At 40.9% G+C, this 18,796-nt stretch overlaps 1 protein-coding gene across 2 annotated transcripts in view; it reads left to right on the top strand.

Annotated features, from left to right (window-relative positions):
* SPAG6 (sperm associated antigen 6) overlaps nt 1-18,796 on the top strand; it is a 350,667-nt gene that overhangs the window by 253,216 nt on the left and 78,655 nt on the right. For both annotated transcript variants that reach the window (XM_063921580.1, XM_063921579.1), the window contains exons 5-6: nt 8,151-8,356; nt 10,759-10,932. In XM_063921580.1, the coding sequence (XP_063777650.1) occupies nt 8,151-8,356; nt 10,759-10,932 (380 nt within the window). The remainder of the gene's footprint in view (nt 1-8,150; nt 8,357-10,758; nt 10,933-18,796) is intronic.

An 18,796-nucleotide genomic window follows, 5' to 3' on the forward strand; every position in this document is an offset into this window, starting at 1 on the left:
TATATATATATATATATATTCACATAGGAAATAATTCCAATTGTGCAATTGTGCTAGGCAGAATATTCATGCCAGATAGTAGTTCATATGGTGATATAAGTATCAAGAAAACACAGAACCCAAAGCATTTCGTCCGAAAGGACTTCTTCAGGAGTAAGTATCAAAATAATAAATAAAATGACTCAATATAAATATACAAAATCACAATTTTTAACAATAGTCAATAGACATGGATACATACCAATATTTATAAGAGACATAGTATACAGAGTAATATAACTAACATAGCCGGTTTAAAACAATCTGAAAACTGATTTTTAAGAATCTATTCAGTCAGAGAATCCACAAAGAGGAGAGCAGGTCTAACTATAATATACATACCATATTTGTTTTTCCATATGAACAAATAGTAAGAACGAGTACATACTTCTTTCATAAAATAATCCTTTGTGAGGATTTTTAATACGCTAACCAACGATTATGTTGGGCCTAAAGAGGAAAAAGAGAGGATAAGAGACCATTACGAGGGTCATACCAGTCATATTAAGGGCTTCTGGATAGATACTTGTAAGGATGATTATACATACCACAGTGCAAAAAAGCATAAGGAACACTACTGAACTTATAATGGTCCCACAGGATGATACAATGGCATTCACTGATACAGTAAAACAGTGATCTGTAAAGATTCATATGCACCAATTTAAGGACTTTGGTATTAAATAATAATCATATCCAATAATAAAATGATGGGGCTTAAAGATAATAATACATCATAATTCACTAGTTCTTAAAACATATGATTATCTTAGATCTAATTTCAACTAAAGCCACTCATTATATTATACAAATACAAAAAGTGGGGTTAGATGACACCCATGATAAAAATGTGGCTTTTTAAACACTCAAAGATTATGTATCCTTACCTAAATGTTGAATTTGAGTGGTTAAAAAGCCATTATAATCATATATTTTAAGAACTAGTGGCCTACTTTTGGTGCTTTATTGTTATTACACATTACTATGAATTAAGATGTATTATTATACAGGTATTCATAGACAGGTATTCATTAGACAGTTTCATTGTCGACATTTCAGGGTGTATACCCCTTTCTCAATACATACCAGGTATCAACAATTATATTTGTCTTCCAGCAACTTGAATTTGCCTCTCGAGTGCCATTTATTATTCCTGATGGGTGAGATATGAACTTGATGGATTTAGGCACTGAGGCTGTTATCTATTAGCATGGAGTGCATGGAGTGCATGGAGTGCCGGCTGACCTGGGTTTTTTATATTTATATATATATATATATATATATATATATATATATATATAGATCAAAAAATGAGGCGGCACTCAGAGATTTGTTGAAAAGCAAACAGGTGTGTATTCAAATCATCACATCACATCAACGTTTCGGGGAACAAATCCCCTTCATCAGGATGAACAAACAGTGCAGAAAGTGAAATATATAGACAGACTCACCCAAGGAGACTTCCCACTGCACATCACCGCAGTCCCAGCATACCTGGCTCCGCCTCCCTCACTTCCGGGTATGTCACTTCCTGCGGAAGTGACAAAACGGGTCCCTGGCTGGTAACCACGGTGATGCTGTAAACAAAACAGAGGATCATCAATGGGACCAATAATCAGCACTCCGTGACAGAAATTTCCAAGACATTATGTCTTCTTCTATATTATAATTCATCAAAAAAGCTTATTTAGAGTAAGACCCACTCTGGGGATAGAAAGTGCATCTAGATACCATTCTCGCATGTTCAGACCTTAGGGGGCGCTGTGTCAGATATGATCTTGATTTTACTAAAACTCTTTTATGCAGAAAACACCAGTGATAGTGTCACTGTATTCTCATGCCTGCTATAAGGGTCCTAATGGGCGATTCTCCGTGATGCATGGGACAGCTACACAAATTCAAACAACATACTTCTCCAAAATACCAAAATTTTAGTGGGTCTTAAGTTATAGGGTAAGGCATTGTTACCAAGCAATTAAGTTCTCATATAACAACAATTTCTTAACAGACCAGTTTAAAAGGAAAAAGAAAAATGAAAAACATGTGATGCACGGGACTTTATGTTCTCTATCTGGAGAATCACCCTAATGTGATTCATGGGGTTGAAATCCCAAGGACAATGCTTTCCCTATGTGTTGAATTTCCACTTGGATATTCCCTGCCCCGCCATTATAGAACATTTTTTGTGAACAGATCGAGAACCACTGATTTAGCGCAATAGGGCAATGAATACTTTCTTCCAGTTGCTCTGCAGTGCTTCCCCTATCTAATCAATGCATGCCATGTTGTGACCTCAGGATCCCTATAGCGTGATGGGGACAAGCATTCCCCATTCACTTTCTTTTTTCATGCTGAGTGGTCTCATCTCATATTTAGAATGCAGTTTCCTGGTCATAAAATAATGACATAAAATGTCTCTATGACCTTAGCTTAATATATGACTATTAATAAAATTGATTGAAAACTAAAGCACTTATTCCTTCAAACTTCCTTTTTTTAACAAACCGTTTGATACAACAAATTGTGGCTCTTTTTGATTATTTTAAACATTGAAAAGTTCCTCAGATCTATAATAATGAACAATGAAAAAATGTTTTACTTGTTTATTGTTCAGTTATTAAAAACACCTGGTTGTTTCACGTAGCCTCTTTGCTTGGTCTGAAATATGCAAAAAACATTACTACAAATTAATTGAAAAAAAGCATTTGAAAGCCGCTAATTGAGGCATGGTTTATAACCATTCCGTCAGATATTGAAGCATAATTCTTCTCCAGGAGTATAGTTAAAAATATATCACACACAATTTATCTTTGTAACAATAAAAAAAAATGTAAAAAGTAAGAAAGCTGATGAGGCTACACTGTGACCAGAGTAGGGGACTGCAATAAAAATGTTCAAAAAAATAATCCAAGTTTCAGTGTTGTCTAATTTTTCTGAATTAAAAAAAGCAAAAAAAAAATATATATATTTTTGCATTGGACAAGTTTTACTAATCTAACTTATCCCTGGCTTTGGAGTCCCAAAGTTATGCCAATACTCAAAAATGTATATTTTGATTGATTCCCATCCAGGATGTATGATTTTATTTTTATTTTTTGTGCTGGATAAGGCCATTCTATTATTTTGAAATATTTCAGTAGTGCAAAAGAATCCAATGGACCAGTAAACATATTTCATATTTTTCCTTAATAGATCTGCAATCTAAGTGTGCAGCTATAGGTTAGGATAAATGCAGTGCAAACCATGAAATGCTTAGCCAGCAATGCATTATAATAATACCAATCCCCTTTGACTCTATGGGGTATATGCAATTGCGGTCGAATTCGCGGCAATTTTCGCCGTTTTTTAATTCGACTCAATTCGACAGGTGAATCCCGGAAGGTGGCTTCCGGAATTCACCATATTCAATGAAAAACGGATTTGCCAGAGTCGCGGGCGAAAATCGGCCGATTTGGCGGATTTTGCCGCGATTTTAATAAACGGTAAAAAAACGTGAAAAACCCGAGAAAAAAAATGGCGTGGGGTCCCCCCTCCAAAGCATAACCAGCCTCGGGCTCATCGAGCTGGTCCTGGTTCTAAAAATGCAGGGGAAAAATTGGCCAGGGATCCCCCGTATTTTTAAAACCAGCACCGGGCTCTGCGCCTGGTGCTGGTGCCAAAAATACGGGGGACAAAAAGAGTAGGGGTCCCCCGTATTTTTAACACCAGCATCGGGCTCCACTAGCTGGACAGATAATGCCACAGCCGGGGGTCACTTTTATGCCGTGCCCTGCGGCCGTGGCATTAAATATCCAACTAGTCACCCCTGGCCGGGGTACCCTGGGGGAGTGGGGACCCCTTCAATCAAGGGGTCCCCCCCCCCCAGCCACCCAAGGGCCAGGGGTGAAGCCCGAGGCTGTCCCCCCCCATCCAATGGGCTGCGGATGGGGGGGCTGATAGCCTTTTGTGATAATAAAAATATATTGTTTTTTCCAGCAGTACTACAAGTCCCAGCAAGCCTCCCCCGCAAGCTGGTACTTGGAGAACCACAAGTACCAGCATGCGGGAGAAAAACGGGTCCGCTGGTACCTGTAGTACTACTGGGAAAAAAATACCCAAATAAAAACAGGACACACACACCTTGATAGTAAAACTTTATTACACACTACCGACACACACATACTTACCTATGTTGACACGCCGACTGCCACGGTCTCCGACGATCCGAGGGTACCTGTGAAAAAATTATACTCACCTTCCAGCGTCCAGAGATAAATCCACGTCCAGAGAGTAAAATCCACGTACTTGTTTAAAAAAAAAAAAACACGCAAAAACCCGCTCCATACCGGACTAGAAAGGGGTCCAATGTTTTCACATCAGACCCCTTTCTCCCGAATGCCGGGACATCACGTGACTCCTGTCACTGACGTCCCTTCAGCCAATCAGGAAGCGCTACTTCCGTGGCGCTCACCTGATTGGCTGTGCGCTGTCTGTACTGTGACAGCACATCGCAAAGCCGCTCCATTACTTTCAATGGTGGGAACTTTGCGGGTAGCGGTGGGGTCACCCGCCGGTCAGCCGCTGAGCGGCGGGTGACCTTACCGCTAGCCGCTAAGTTCCCACCATTGAAAGTAATGGAGCGGCTTTGCGATGTGCTGTCACAGTACAGACAGCGCACAGCCAATCAGGTGAGCGCAACGAAGTTGCGCTTCCTGATTGGCTTAGAGACCTTTCTGTGACAGCTGTCACTGACAGGTCTCATTCGTGGAAAGGTGTCCCATGTGTCAGCATGGGACCCCTTTCAGTCCGGCATGGAGCGGGTGTTCGGTTTGTTTTTTTGCCAAGTACGTGGATTTATCTCTGGACCATGGCTGAGGTGAGTATATTGATCTTTTCTTTTCAGGTATCCGTGGATTCTACATGGAGAAGAGGACCGATGTCGGCTTGTGAACATAGGTAAGTATGTGTGTGTCGACGTATGAAATAAAGTTTTACTGTCGACGGTGTGTGTGTCCTGTTTTTATTTGGGTATTTTTTTCCCAGTAGTACTACAGGTACCAGCGGGCCCGTTTTTCTCCCGCATGCTGGTACTTGTGGTTCTCCAAGTACCAGCTTGCGGGGGAGGCTTGCTGGGACTTGTAGTACTGCTGGAAAAAACAATATATTTTTATTATCACAAAAGGCTATCAGCCCCCCCATCCGCAGCCCATTGGATGGGGGGGGACAGCCTCGGGCTTCACCCCTGGCCCTTGGGTGGCTGGGGGGGGGACCCCTTGATTGAAGGGGTCCCCACTCCCCCAGGGTACCCCGGCCAGGGGTGACTAGTTGGATATTTAATGCCACGGCCGCAGGGCACGGCATAAAAGTGACCCCCGGCTGTGGCATTATCTGTCCAGCTAGTGGAGCCCGATGCTGGTGTTAAAAATACGGGGGACCCCTACTCTTTTTGTCCCCCGTATTTTTGGCACCAGCACCAGGCGCAGAGCCCGGTGCTGGTTTTAAAAATACGGGGGATCCCCTGTCAATTTTTTCCCCGCATTTTTAGAACCAGGACCAGCTCGAAGAGCCCGAGGCTGGTTATGCTTTGGAGGGGGGACCCCACGCCATTTTTTTTTATGATTTCACCGTTCCAGCATAAAAAAAAAAAAATAATAATAATAATATTTTAAAAAATATATAAATAATATTTGTGCCTCCAAAAAAAAAAAAAAGTACCTAATCCCTTCTAATATAAATAGATCTGCTATTCCCCCCCAAAAAAACACAAAAAAAAACATGTTTAAATTTTTTTTATTTGTTTTCACCCTCCAAAGTGTGGCGGATTGAAAATGACGAATTTGCGGTCTAAAAGCACTGCTGTCGAATTTCCAAACTTGAATTGAATATGCTTTGGTCGAATTGCAGCACTTGTATCATTGCAGAAAAGTCGAATTTGCAAAAAGTCGAATTTCAAAAAGTCGAATTTTGAAAGTCCGTTTTTTGGTCGGAAAGCACTGAATTGCATAGGCGATTTTTTTTTTTGGTCGAAAATGACCCGAAATTCGACAATTTCTGGAATTCGACCGCAATTGCATATACCCCTATATATCCCTATAGGCTGTAAGCATGGGAGCAGGGCCCTCTTACCTCTTTGTATGTCTGTTTATTACCCAGTCTTGCTTTATTACTGTTCTGTACCCAGTTGTAAAGCTTGATGGAATATGCTGGCACTATATAAGTAAATGTTAATATACCGTTCCATTGTCTTCAACCTTGCAGCTTTGTTCAAGATTAACAAAACAGCTGAAAAACATATATGGCAATCTGATTTCTATCCAAAAGTTGTACTATATTTATTAAATTACCACGTTCACGTAGTCATTTCCCTATAGTGTAGCAGTTGGCTAAAATATCTAATGCAGAAAACAGGGCAAAGAGAAGATGCTAAACCTGGACCATTGTTTTTATAATTTGACCATTACTAACCTTTAAAATGGACATTCCATCTGGCGTGTAACCTATCATTAAAACTCTATGCAGCTCACTCACTTCAGTGATTCAAATGACTTCACCTTTGAGATAATTAGACTACATTTTAACTGAGGCCCTAGAGCAATTTGCAAGTAGTCTTTGGAGAATAGCACAGAATGTGCTCAGATTAAATGAATCTTAATTTTTAAAATTGCCTTTTTTTATACACAAGCTCACATCACTGAGTATCTCAAAATACATGGTGGGTAGTTTGAATCCATCAGTAACTACAATGACTGGAAAATGACACAAATGAGTTTGTGAAATATAATATCTCAGTGATTTGTTTGCTTTTGTTCATTAACTTTTTTTTATCAAATCAAAGAAACCTAAGACTGATTTTCTCAATTACTCAAAACAGAGGAAACCTTTGAGGTCTGTCCAAATGTGCTTTCCAGTATTAATGTAAACCAAGGCTGGCATTAACTGATATTTGTAATTGAAGTTTACAAAATATGATGAATAATACATTTTTACTGAAAAAAAACCCCACTGCAACAGCATATAAAAATCAACACATCTTTTTTTCATCTGCCATTTTTTGTAAGTTAGAAGTCTTCTTTTTTTAAAAATATTTAATTGATAATATTTTTAGAAAATACATAAATTGCAAAAGTTGTGTTTAAGAGCAAATTTGCACTAAATGCTAAATAATCAATCACAAATATTCAATGATTGTTGACTACATATAAAAATGTCACTGGTTACTAGGGTTTGGTGCAAATTTGCACCTCACAGTGATGCTGGTGAATAACTTTCCGTGTGTGCTGTCATAAATTCAGATTAAGAAATATTTAGTTGCCCTCCAAAATAATGATATGGTAATAAAACAAAAATATAATTGCATTTAACTAGTACAAGAGCATGTTTAAAGTTTTGTGTGTTCCGTCTATGTTAAAACTGCAGTCAATATTTTTTCTCTATAAAACAATAAATATGACTATATATATATATATATATATATATATATATATATATATATATATATTTTAAATTTTATATAATTATATAATTAGATTTTATAGTTATATAATTATGAAATGTATTAATCTGAAAAAAATGACATCTAAACTGTAGTAAATAAAGTTTGTACTACATATTCAATATATTCTGGTTTCTCATGTATTGCAGGTTCCATTTTTTCCATTTGTTTAACATTTAAGCTTTTTGTTTAGCTAGATATATCTTCTAATATATGTATAATAGTTACAACAATTGTGTTATTTAGAAAGTAACAGACCATTTTTATGTTTGCTCCAATGCTTTGTATTCCCTAGCTATCCATGCATATAATGGCAGTCTATTGGTGAGCGAGGCACAGCCTGGGCTTAAACAGCTGACATCTGCTTACTTTTTCTCCACAAGAATAACAGGCTATTGCAGCCTAATCTACCTCAAATGTGTACACGTAAAGGGGGTCTAACTATTGACCGGTGTTCCTTTCAGCCCCAGATTGGTCCACATGGCTGCAGGAACTGGGAGGGCTGATTTGAAATGCAGATATGCAGACAGCAAAGTCCAGCCTGCCCTCTTCTCCTTTGGTGTGTCTGTCACAGTGAAAAATGGCTTGCACCAGGGTCAGTCACCCGTACTTACTTAATTACCTCTTGTTGGACCTCCAGAACTGTCACAAGCTGTGGTGGATGCAGGAGCTGTTCCCCTCCTAGTGCTGTGTATCCAGGAGCCAGAGATCGCTTTGAAAAGGATTGCAGCTTCAGCCTTGAGTGATCTATCAAAGCATTCTCCGGAGCTAGCTCAGACAGTTGTGGACGCAGGGGCAATTGCCCACTTAGCCCAGATGATTCTCAATCCAGATGCTAAACTAAAGGTACTTTATTTTCTTTCTTACTTTATTTCTCCTTGGCCAAAGTCTACATTTAAAAACAATACAATGAAGTCTTTATTGTGTGCACAATTGTTTATGGACAAAGTAGATCTCAGGATGTTGAAGAGCTCTTTCTGTGAATGTTATAAGTGTAGAAAAAATTATGATCCCTGCCCCTCAGAGAATATATTATTATTTTGCAAATGATTTACAGTTGCATCATTACACTGTATAGAAAGCTGGCCATGACTTGTAGCTTTAGCTGCAATTAGGACTGAAAGTTTAATCATTCCCAACAAGCATTATGTGACTAGAGCTTTTCCTGGAAGGACCTTTATGCTGCTCCAGGAGAACATATTCCTTCGTTACTTGGATGTGGCTTCTCGCTTCGCCTCCTTTGCCCACAGAAGCAACTGCTTTTCTCATTTGTCATGAATTGTTTGCCTTGGACAGTTGCTTTTGGTGGATATGCAGCAACTAGTACAAAGCCTCCAAAGGAATTTACATCCCCATTCGTTTTGGCTTTATATGTTTTGCAACCACTTGTCCCCTTATTTTAGTTTGTAAGTAGTGTATTTAGTTTGCGGTAACATATATCCCCTGTGCTTTGTGACCTGCTGGTTTTTGTATTTATTGTTTTTGAGCTCAGAGGTAGACGAGCTGTGTTTTATTAGCTGCCATGGAGCTACAGTTCCCCACATGACCTGCGGAGAATGCTGCATCTTGTAGTTCTACAGCAGCCACAGGTTACCAAAACCTGCTTTGACCTATTTCTACTAAAAATACAACTGCACAATTTCACCTGTTTAGGTTCTGTGACATAAAGACGTAATTTGTGGGAATAAACCATGGTGTCAGTCTAAGTTGCTATTAATAGATATGAGAATAAAAGGGGACATCTATGTTCCACATGCCTCTTTCCCAGTTAGTGTTTCTGCTGTGACTGAATGCGAAGAAAAAGAATTGTCGCAGCATTGCTCTTCGTTGAATGATATTATGTCACTCTGTTGTCAGACAGGTCTACAGAAATATACTGAAAACCATCAATCATGCTGTCAGGCTATTAGTGTAATATGATAATGTATAGCAAATATAGTATTATGGACAATACACTGACAAAAGCAGTCTCAGAAATTGGAAATATGCGATTGTAATCACTGCTCAGGCACAAATAACTAGCAGAGATTGTGTTATTGATTTCCGTAGACTGATGGGTAAAACTTTGGGGGAGGTTTATCAAAGCTTGGAGAGAGATAAAGTACCAGCCAGTCAGTTCCTGTCACTTTTCAAACACCTGGCAGTTAGGAGCTGATTGATTTGGTACTTTGAGGTCTATTTATTAAGCCTTGGAGAGAGATGAGGCGGAGAGAGACAAAGGGGTCTATTTACTAAGCCTTGGAGAGAGATTTAGTGTACGGAGATAAATTACCAGCCAACCAGCTCCTAACTTTCATTTTTCAAACACAGCCTGTGACACGGCAGTTGGGAGCTGATTGGCTGGTACTTTATCTCCGTCCACTTGATCTCTCTCCAAGGCTTAGTAAATAGAACCCTTTGTTACTCTCCACTTTATCTCTCTCCAAGCTTTGATAAATAATTTGTTACTGACTGTGATCAAATTTACTGACAATTGCTAGGCATGGCCTCAACCAGTCAAATACTATTGTGGGCATTACCACTTTATTTAGACTACCAACTTCTAAGCATGAATTTACGCCTGGTCTTTGGTAGTGATATATTGCATATACAGTCCTAACAAAACATGTAATAGCCTCTAATCTAGTTTCTCAGCCCACGTTTACAGTACCTGCAGAGAGATGTATGAAAACTTGATTACCAAATAGGGATCAGTACGAGATACCGCCGGACGGGATCCCGGCGGTCGGAATACCGACTCTGGGATCCCAACCGGCACAATCCCGACAGGGGGGCAAGCGCAACGCAGCTCGCCACGCTTCGGGCACGATGCCTCGCTACGCTTGGCACACTAATTTATTCTCCCTCTATGGGTGTCGTGGGCACCCACAGAGGGAGAATATGTTGGGATTGTGCCGGTCGGGATCCCGGTGTCGGTATTCCGACCGCCGGGGTCCCGTCCGGCGGGATCTTGACCGCATCCCACCAAATATGCTTAAAAGGTGTATTGTAGGTAAAAGTGTGTTCTATGTTGCTAAATAACAGAGCGGCAGATGTCTTAAGCCTGGAGAAGGGATAAAGCAGTGATAAATGGAAGGTGATAACGCACCAGCCAATCATTACGGGTTTGAAAAATGACAGTTAGGAGCTGATTGGCTTGTACAATTATCACCTTGCAATTATCACTGCTTTATCACTTCTCCAGGCTTAATACATCTGCCCCAAAACGTGAGATGACCCACAGCATTTTTTTTTTTTTTATGTAACAGCGACAAGTGCTTTCTGCGCTAAGTCAGATTGCAAAGCATTCGGTGGATTTAGCAGAAATGGTGGTAGAAGCTGAAATCTTCCCCGTTGTCCTGACATGCCTCAAGGACCCCGACGAATACGTCAAGAAAAATTCAGCCACTCTAATCCGCGAAATTGCAAGACACACACCAGAGGTAATGTTTTGAAAATAGCAACGTGCGGTGCTAATATGTGATTACGCATGGATTAATAGCAGCACTCAGAGCTAGATTGGTGGGTTGAGAGAGCAAACTGCAAATTAAAATTATACTTTTAATCCTCTTGTGTTTGAGCCATCATCAGATGAATTAGCGTGTGGCATATTTAAATCCTTTCTTTTGTTGATGGTCACAGTAATGTGACTCAGCATGACTTCTATGGGTTGTGGTGAAACGACCTGTTGCCCTCAAGGGTTGCTGCTAAACTAATATCAGCTGATGACTGTGCAGTCCTAAAACACCAAGTAATATGGGTATCCTTACAAAAACCACACATGTTTAGTTAAAGAAAAAAAAAAACCTGGCACTGCGAGACAATGTTCTAGGTTTATTTTCTATGTGGAATGGTGCTAGTTAGAAACATTAATTATGTATCTTATGCATTCTCTGATCATTATTCAATATCCGTTGATCTTCCCAATTTGATACAAAGACGTGGGAGAAGATATAGATCTGAGAGATGTCAGAACAATTAAAAAAAAAAATCCTTTCTCCCTTCCCCTACCCCCCCATTCTTTTCAAGGCTTTTGACATGGATTCCACACCAACTGGCATTAAACAGTGTGTCATATGTTGTCATAAAGCGTTAATGCTGCAGTGAACCAGCTGAAATCCAATTGTGACATCTTGCAGATGCATAAAAATCTGTCTTTTCGTATGCCATTAGTGGCATATGTTGTTCCTATTTCAAAGAGGAATCTAAAGGAAAGTTCTCACAGCCTTCACTTCATTCAGTTTGCAAAAAGAAAAGAAACTGTATTTGTGCTCCTTTTTTTATTTTATTAAACAAATGCTACTGTTCTTTTTTTAACTAATTTAAACATGATAATATATGCCTGTGCATAGCTTTTTTTTTTGTTTTGTTCCGCTAATGCTTTTGAGAAATGTTTCAAATATTAGTTAGTAGGGAACAGTAATGTTAATACTTTGTTACAGCTGAATGTTGTTGTTTTTTCCCCTTTTATTATGACTATGATAGAATGTTTATTTCATAGGACTACTTATAATTGTTTAGTTCAGTTTCACACATACCCTTGTCTCTGAGGCACTCCTGATCTCACCATAGTAATCTGAGGTCATACTTAAAGGAGACAAATTGACATGAAAATAGGTACAGCTTTGTAGCGAAACCTTTTGGCTAGTGTTAAGTGACGTATAGTAATCGGCAAAGTCTCAGAACTAGCTATTGTAGAGAGTAGTGCTAGATAAATGTGACCATGCAGTAGCACTTAAAGAGTACTTGAAAACAGCTGTATATTAATCAGATTTCTAAAAAGACCAGAAATAACCTTTAACATGTCAACTTTGTACAGCTTGTTTTGTAGTTCTCTTTGTTCTTGCTAGCAGGAAAGTTGGCTATCTTCTCTGGGAAAGTATGAAGTATGTATGTACAGTGTGTGTGTGTGTGTGTGTGTATATATATATATATATATATATATATATTTATATTGACAATCTGGGGTAATTAGCTAGGTAGAGGGATGGATTTGTGCAGTGTCTAGGTCAGGCCTGTCCAACCTGCGGACCTATAGCTGTTGTGAAACTACACATCCCAGCATGCCCTGCCACAGTTTTGCTGTCAGGAAATGCTAAAATTGTGTCAGGGCATGCTGGTATGTGTAGTTTCACAACAGCTGGAGGGCCGCAGGTTGGACAGGCCTGGTCTAGGTGTTCAGACAGAATTCAACACCGCTTTTCAGGTAAATAAACGTAATGGTGCTTTACTTTCATCATGAAATTTGGAAACAACGCAAGTGAACAGAAAATAACAAATGCCTAGCCCCCATGCAGGACACCGACTCAATTCTTCGCCCCTGACTAACCTTGGGCAGCTAGCCTGCAAACATAAAGTCTCTCAGAGGCTTTCAAATATAATTAGCCTGGCCTTGGCTTGTCACACAGATTCTCAGCCCTGCTCCTGCAGAGTAATATAGGCTCCGGCCTACTGACATTCAGGCTCTCCGGCCTGACTTCTCAGTAACACATAGCTCAGACCTGCTTCCTTGCAGGTAGAATCCTGACCACCTGGCCTGCTTTACTCTTACTGTACCACTTCCACCTGGGCTCTGTCCCACCAGGGTAGTACACACAATCCCACTCAGACTGGATACACAGGCATCAGCAAGCCCTTGGCTGCACAGTCCCACCTGGACTGTCTCCTCTCTGCAGCAGCCATTAAGTGTGGTAACACCTCCTTTTTCTCCCCTGTGTGGGCAGATCATATGTCGGCAGCGGAATATATATATATATAAATATATATATATATATATATATATATATATACTGCTCAAAAAAATAAAGGGAACACTAAAATAACACATCCTAGATCTGAATGAATAAAATATTCTTTTTAAATACTTTGTTCTTTACATAGTTAAATGTGCTGACAACAAAATCACACAAAAATTATCAATGGAAATCAAATTTATTAACCCATGGAGGTCTGGATTTGGAGTCACCTTCAAAATTAAAGTGGAAAAACACACTACAGGCTGATCCAACTTTGATGTAATGTCCTTACAACAAGTAAAAATGAGGCTCAGTAGTGTGTGTGGCCTCCACGTGTCTGTATGACCTCCCTACAATGCCTGAGCATGCTCCTGATGAGGTGGCGGATGGTCTCCTGAGGGATCTCCCCCCAGACCTGGACTAAAGCATCCGCCAACTCCTGGACAGTCTGTGGTGCAACGTGGCATTGGTGGATGGAGCGAGACATGATGTCCCAGATGTGCTCAATTGGATTCAGGTCTGGGGAACGGGCGGGCCAGTCCATAGCATCAATGCCTTCGTCTTGCAGGAACTGCTGACACACTCCAGCCACATGAGGTCCAGCATTGTCTTGCATTAGGAGGAACCCAGGGCCAACCGCACCAGCATATGGTCTCACAAGGGGTCTGAGGATCTCATCTCGGTACCTAATGGCAGTCAGGCTACCTCTGGCGAGCACATGGAGGGCTGTGCGGCCCCCCAAAGAAATGCCACCCCACACCATTACTGACCCACTGCCAAACCGGTCCTGCTGGAGGATGTTGCAGGCAGCAGAACGTTCTCCTTGGCGTCTCCAGACTCTGTCACGTCTGTCGCATGTGCTCAGTGAGAACCTGCTTTCATCTGTGAAGAGCACAGGGCGCCAGTGGCGAATTTGCCAATCTTGGTGTTCTCTGGCAAATGCTAAACGTCCTGCACGGTGTTGGGCTGTAAGCACAACCCCCACCTGTGGACGTCGGGCCCTCATACCACCCTCATGGAGCCTGTTTCTGATCGTTTGAGTAGACACATGCACATTTGTGGCTTTCTGGAGGTCATTTTGCAGGGCTCTGGCAGTGCTCCTCCTGTTCCTCCTTGCACAAAGGCGGAGGTAGCGGTCCTGCTGCTGGGTTGTTGCCCTCCAACGGCCTCCTCCACGTCTCCTGATGTACTGGCCTGTCTCCTGGTAGCGCCTCCATGCTCTGGACACTACGCTGACAGACACCGCAAACCTTCTTGCCACAGCTCGCATTGATGTGCCATCCTGGATGAGCTGCACTACCTGAGCCACTTGTGTGGGTTGTAGGGAGGTCATACAGGCACGTGGAGGCCACACACACTACTGAGCCTCATTTTGACTTGTTTTAAGGACATTACATCAAAGTTGGATCAGCCTGTAGTGTGTTTTTCCACTTAAATTTTGAGGGTGACTCCAAATCCAGACCTCCATGGGTTAATAAATTTGATTTCCATTGATCATTTTTGTGTGATTTTGTTGTCAGCACATTCAACTATGTAAAGAACAAAGTATGTGATAAGAATATTTCATTCATTCAGATCTAGGATGTGTTATTTTAGTGTTCCCTTTATTTTTTTGAGCAGCGTGTATATATATATATATATATATATATATATATATATATATTGATAAAGCTAAATATTTATCTTATTTAAAACCCTTTAAGAGGCCTAAGAACACTGTACGCTATTGACGTATGGAGTACCGTAAGGGTACGCACGTTGCGTAGTAATCGCTTAGCCGAGGTCGAGACGCTCAAGCGTCACGTTCGCTCACGGCCAAGAGATCACAGGCAGGCACACTATTGGCTGCCGACTAACGTAATGATTTGCTATAGCGATGCGAACGCTCGAGACCACAAGGAGATCACCAGCGGCGCAGACGCTCACAATGTTAAACCTTTGTAACTATACCATAAAACAGTGTATTATGCAGTAAACCTTGGTGCAGAGATTGAGTGTAGATGCAACACCGTGTAACCTTATTAACTTAAAAGCTGTTCGAGCGTCACCGACACTCTGAGAATACTTAACCCTATAAGAAATACACAAATACCGTGCTTAGGGTCTAACGCCTAATATGAATGTTATACTTGAAAAAGAATAATACAATTACAAGTCACACACTACAATATAACATAGACTAACTAACCAGATAACTACACAGTAAATACAATACAATACAATTACGTTTTAAGGGAAAATGAAAGAAAAAGGAGAAGAGAGAGAGAGATATGGCCCATAATAATAAGAAAGACAATATGATTGCGGAGAAAACTTACGCACAAGGGGAACGATCGCATGCGCCTCTGGACATCCAGCTCCCGATTTTCAGCAATGAGAACCGTTGAAGAGTGAGCTGGATGTGATCGGCTTGTCTATTTATGCCCCACACACAATACAATTCAATGGTCCCTACAATCTCATTGTTCATTGGACACAGGAATTCCTCCTCGCATCATAACAAAAGGTCATAGGTTGATTCATACAGGTGGGCTGTGACGATTTCCAACTGCTCAGGTGGGTGGGAAACTGGGTTTCCCGCCGCATGAATAAGTAAGTGCAAATAATAGTAAATGGACATAAACTTCTTATGTCCATAACTATTCGCACGAGCGATTAATCCGCTTCAAACCAACACCGGAATATTGCTAATTAAATACTCTTCCGATGGATACTAAACACCACAGTATTACTCCTGTCTGACCCTTCGTATCAAACAAAGAGGGATTTCTCTGTCCATGAACATGCTGCATTAACCAAACTTTCAGAATCTATCAAAGGGACCATGATCTACAAAATACATTATATAGTGGAAATATGTAACGAAAGAGTCGCCCGCTAGACGCATACAATCTCTACCGTAAATGCGCATACCGTGTGCCTGCGGGTGCCCGCAACAGCGAGTATGCGCACGCACGGGAGAGCGCACGCATGCGCAGCAGGGACACATATGAGGTGCAAATATGGCAGTGTGCATCGTGATATTTTTCTGACTTTGACAGTCCACCCTTTGGCAGTCGACAATAACTGCCACTTCCTAAAACATTTCAAAACGAGAAAAATATATGTCAGGGGTTAATACATTTTCATGGTTGGGTAGGGGAGCAGAGGAGAAGGTAGGAAAAGGGTATGACCTAGTGAGATAGCAGAAGCATGTGTGTATGAATCCGTGTTTGGGGGTCATGTATCATCGTGCCGTACGTGTTTTAAATCAAGCTTCGAGGCATTGCGAAGTATACATTTGAATTCCTTCTTATCCCGTGGTACGGGTCTGTGGATGGGCTGTCAAACTTTACCGAGCTCTTTTCGGCTGTGGTTGTAACAAATGGGGAGCACATTTTAGTTGATGATACATGAATGGGGGAATATGTGATTGCTGATATCTGTGCCTGTATTCCCTATCGACTATGTGTGTAATTACCTGAAGGTTGTAGAGATGAAGAAAAGACATAATTACGGTAAATGCAGTGGTATTCTATGTCAGGTAAATGAACATTTGTCGGTTGAAGTCTTGTTCGGTGTCTGTTGAATGCAGTCTTCTTTGTGCTTTTGCCAAAAGGCGTGTGGCAAAAAGCTTTGTCAATGTCCATAGATTTACAAAAGTGTTGGGCTAGCGTAATTTTCAAATTTCTAGGGAAACTGGGGATCTATGGCAAAGTTCATCAAATATCTGTGTATAAGGTTGTCAAAACTTCTTCTTTAATCCATCAGTTGTCTGTATACAGGATCATCAAATTCCTCGTCCAAGTGGGTCTTTTTACCTTGGAGAAAACGGAAAAACAGGTGAAAGAAACGGACCGTAGAAATCGCATTTTCATCACATCATTGTTTCTACATTTGGGTCATAAATCAAATCCATTGGAATTACAATTTCCTCACTCCTTAAACTCATTACCCTGGTACTACGTTTGCACTTCATTAAAGCCTGACCGCATCTAAATATCAAGCCAATCGTTATGACAACACCTAAGATACATAGGAGAAACTTCCCTACATCCATTATGACTCCTTGAGCCCATTCTCCTAAACCAGAGAACCAATTTCGCGGGTTCAACCATGACACCCAACCAGTCAGCTCATTACCTACAGCAGCAAGAGTGAGATTGTGTCTCCTGCGAAATTCCCACTTCAGTTGGAGAATATCGTCCATCTTTTGGTCTATGACCTCGACCGGGTCCTCGGTACTATTTGTAATATATGTGCAACATTTCACGCCGTACTGCGTTGCCAGTGTGACACAATATCCACCTGTTACTGCCGTGAGATAATTGAGAATCATTCTATGCTGAACCAGTTCTGTTTTATAAGCTTGAAGTTCTCTTCCGGTATACCTAAACGTGTCATCATACATTTCTGTGATATTATCTAACAAATTTGCGAGCACAGATATGTATTTATAATTCAACACTCCTCTAGCGGTGCGAGTGATATCTAACGCGATTAGAAACTGAATCCCGGTGGATTCATGGATCATGTCAGAGGCCGGATGCTCTGTTCTTTCTATCAGGTGCCGTTTAACTACGTGCTCGTAATGGGTGTGAGTATAAGGAGCTTGGGCAACACGGTGTATATCTTTAATTTTGGCATGTGATAGTCATTACTTCTGGCAGTACTTTTCCAATATAACACAATCCTTCAGAGTTTGGGGCAAGCCACTTATACGCCTTCCTCCCGCATATGAAATATGCATCATCGGGGAGAACATATGGGACGGAGTAAGACATAACCATATTACACATCTTCCATGTGAAATCTCCTAACCCTTATTCTCCCATCTGTCTAGTACACGTATCAGCTTGTACGATATGTGCACAGTATCCTGGTGATACCTCTCCAACTCTCGTAATCCTATTTCCTTGGGTATACCTATATCGGAAAGATTTTCCTCTACTGGCTATGTGGCGTATAAGCTCTGTATCTGTCGGCATTCTATCTGCTCTATATGAAAAGGTCATGGTTTGGTTGCTCCATGACACTTCCCAACTTCCCGGCTTTCGGGGATTGGTAATGTTAAAACATATTAGGGATCTATCCACATGATATTGGTGGAGCTTCAAACTAGGAGGACTGGAGATATTAAACCTCCTGTCCACCGGTCTCCCACCCTTTAGCTCAAGTACCTCCCCTACCGTTAAAGGAAGTGGTACTAGTCCTGATTTGCTATGACCTTGAGGTACTTGAGAGCATACCCAACAATCTGTTTGATTTAACACTCACTACCCACTAAGGAGTGATAGTCACTCAATGGATGCCGGTCCATGTGGATATTAAAACTGGATTGGCATTTCTTAATGCACCCATCCTCAACTACGTTGTCACAGAGCCTACAGATACAGTTTTCTTCAGCTAACAATCCAAAAAAAAATGTTTACAAATAACATGGCTGTTAGATTGTTTCCGGTACTCGCCTTTGTTCGGTGCTTGTGTTGCTATTGGAAATTTACACCTCCGTCTTAGTCATTAGAACCTTTCTGGTGTCAAAACTTCTTTCTCGACCTCACTGGTACTCTCACCGAAACAGACTGCTCTGGTC

The sequence above is a fragment of the Pseudophryne corroboree genome, chromosome 5 (genome assembly GCF_028390025.1).
Source record: "Pseudophryne corroboree isolate aPseCor3 chromosome 5, aPseCor3.hap2, whole genome shotgun sequence".
NCBI lineage: Eukaryota > Metazoa > Chordata > Amphibia > Anura > Myobatrachidae > Pseudophryne > Pseudophryne corroboree.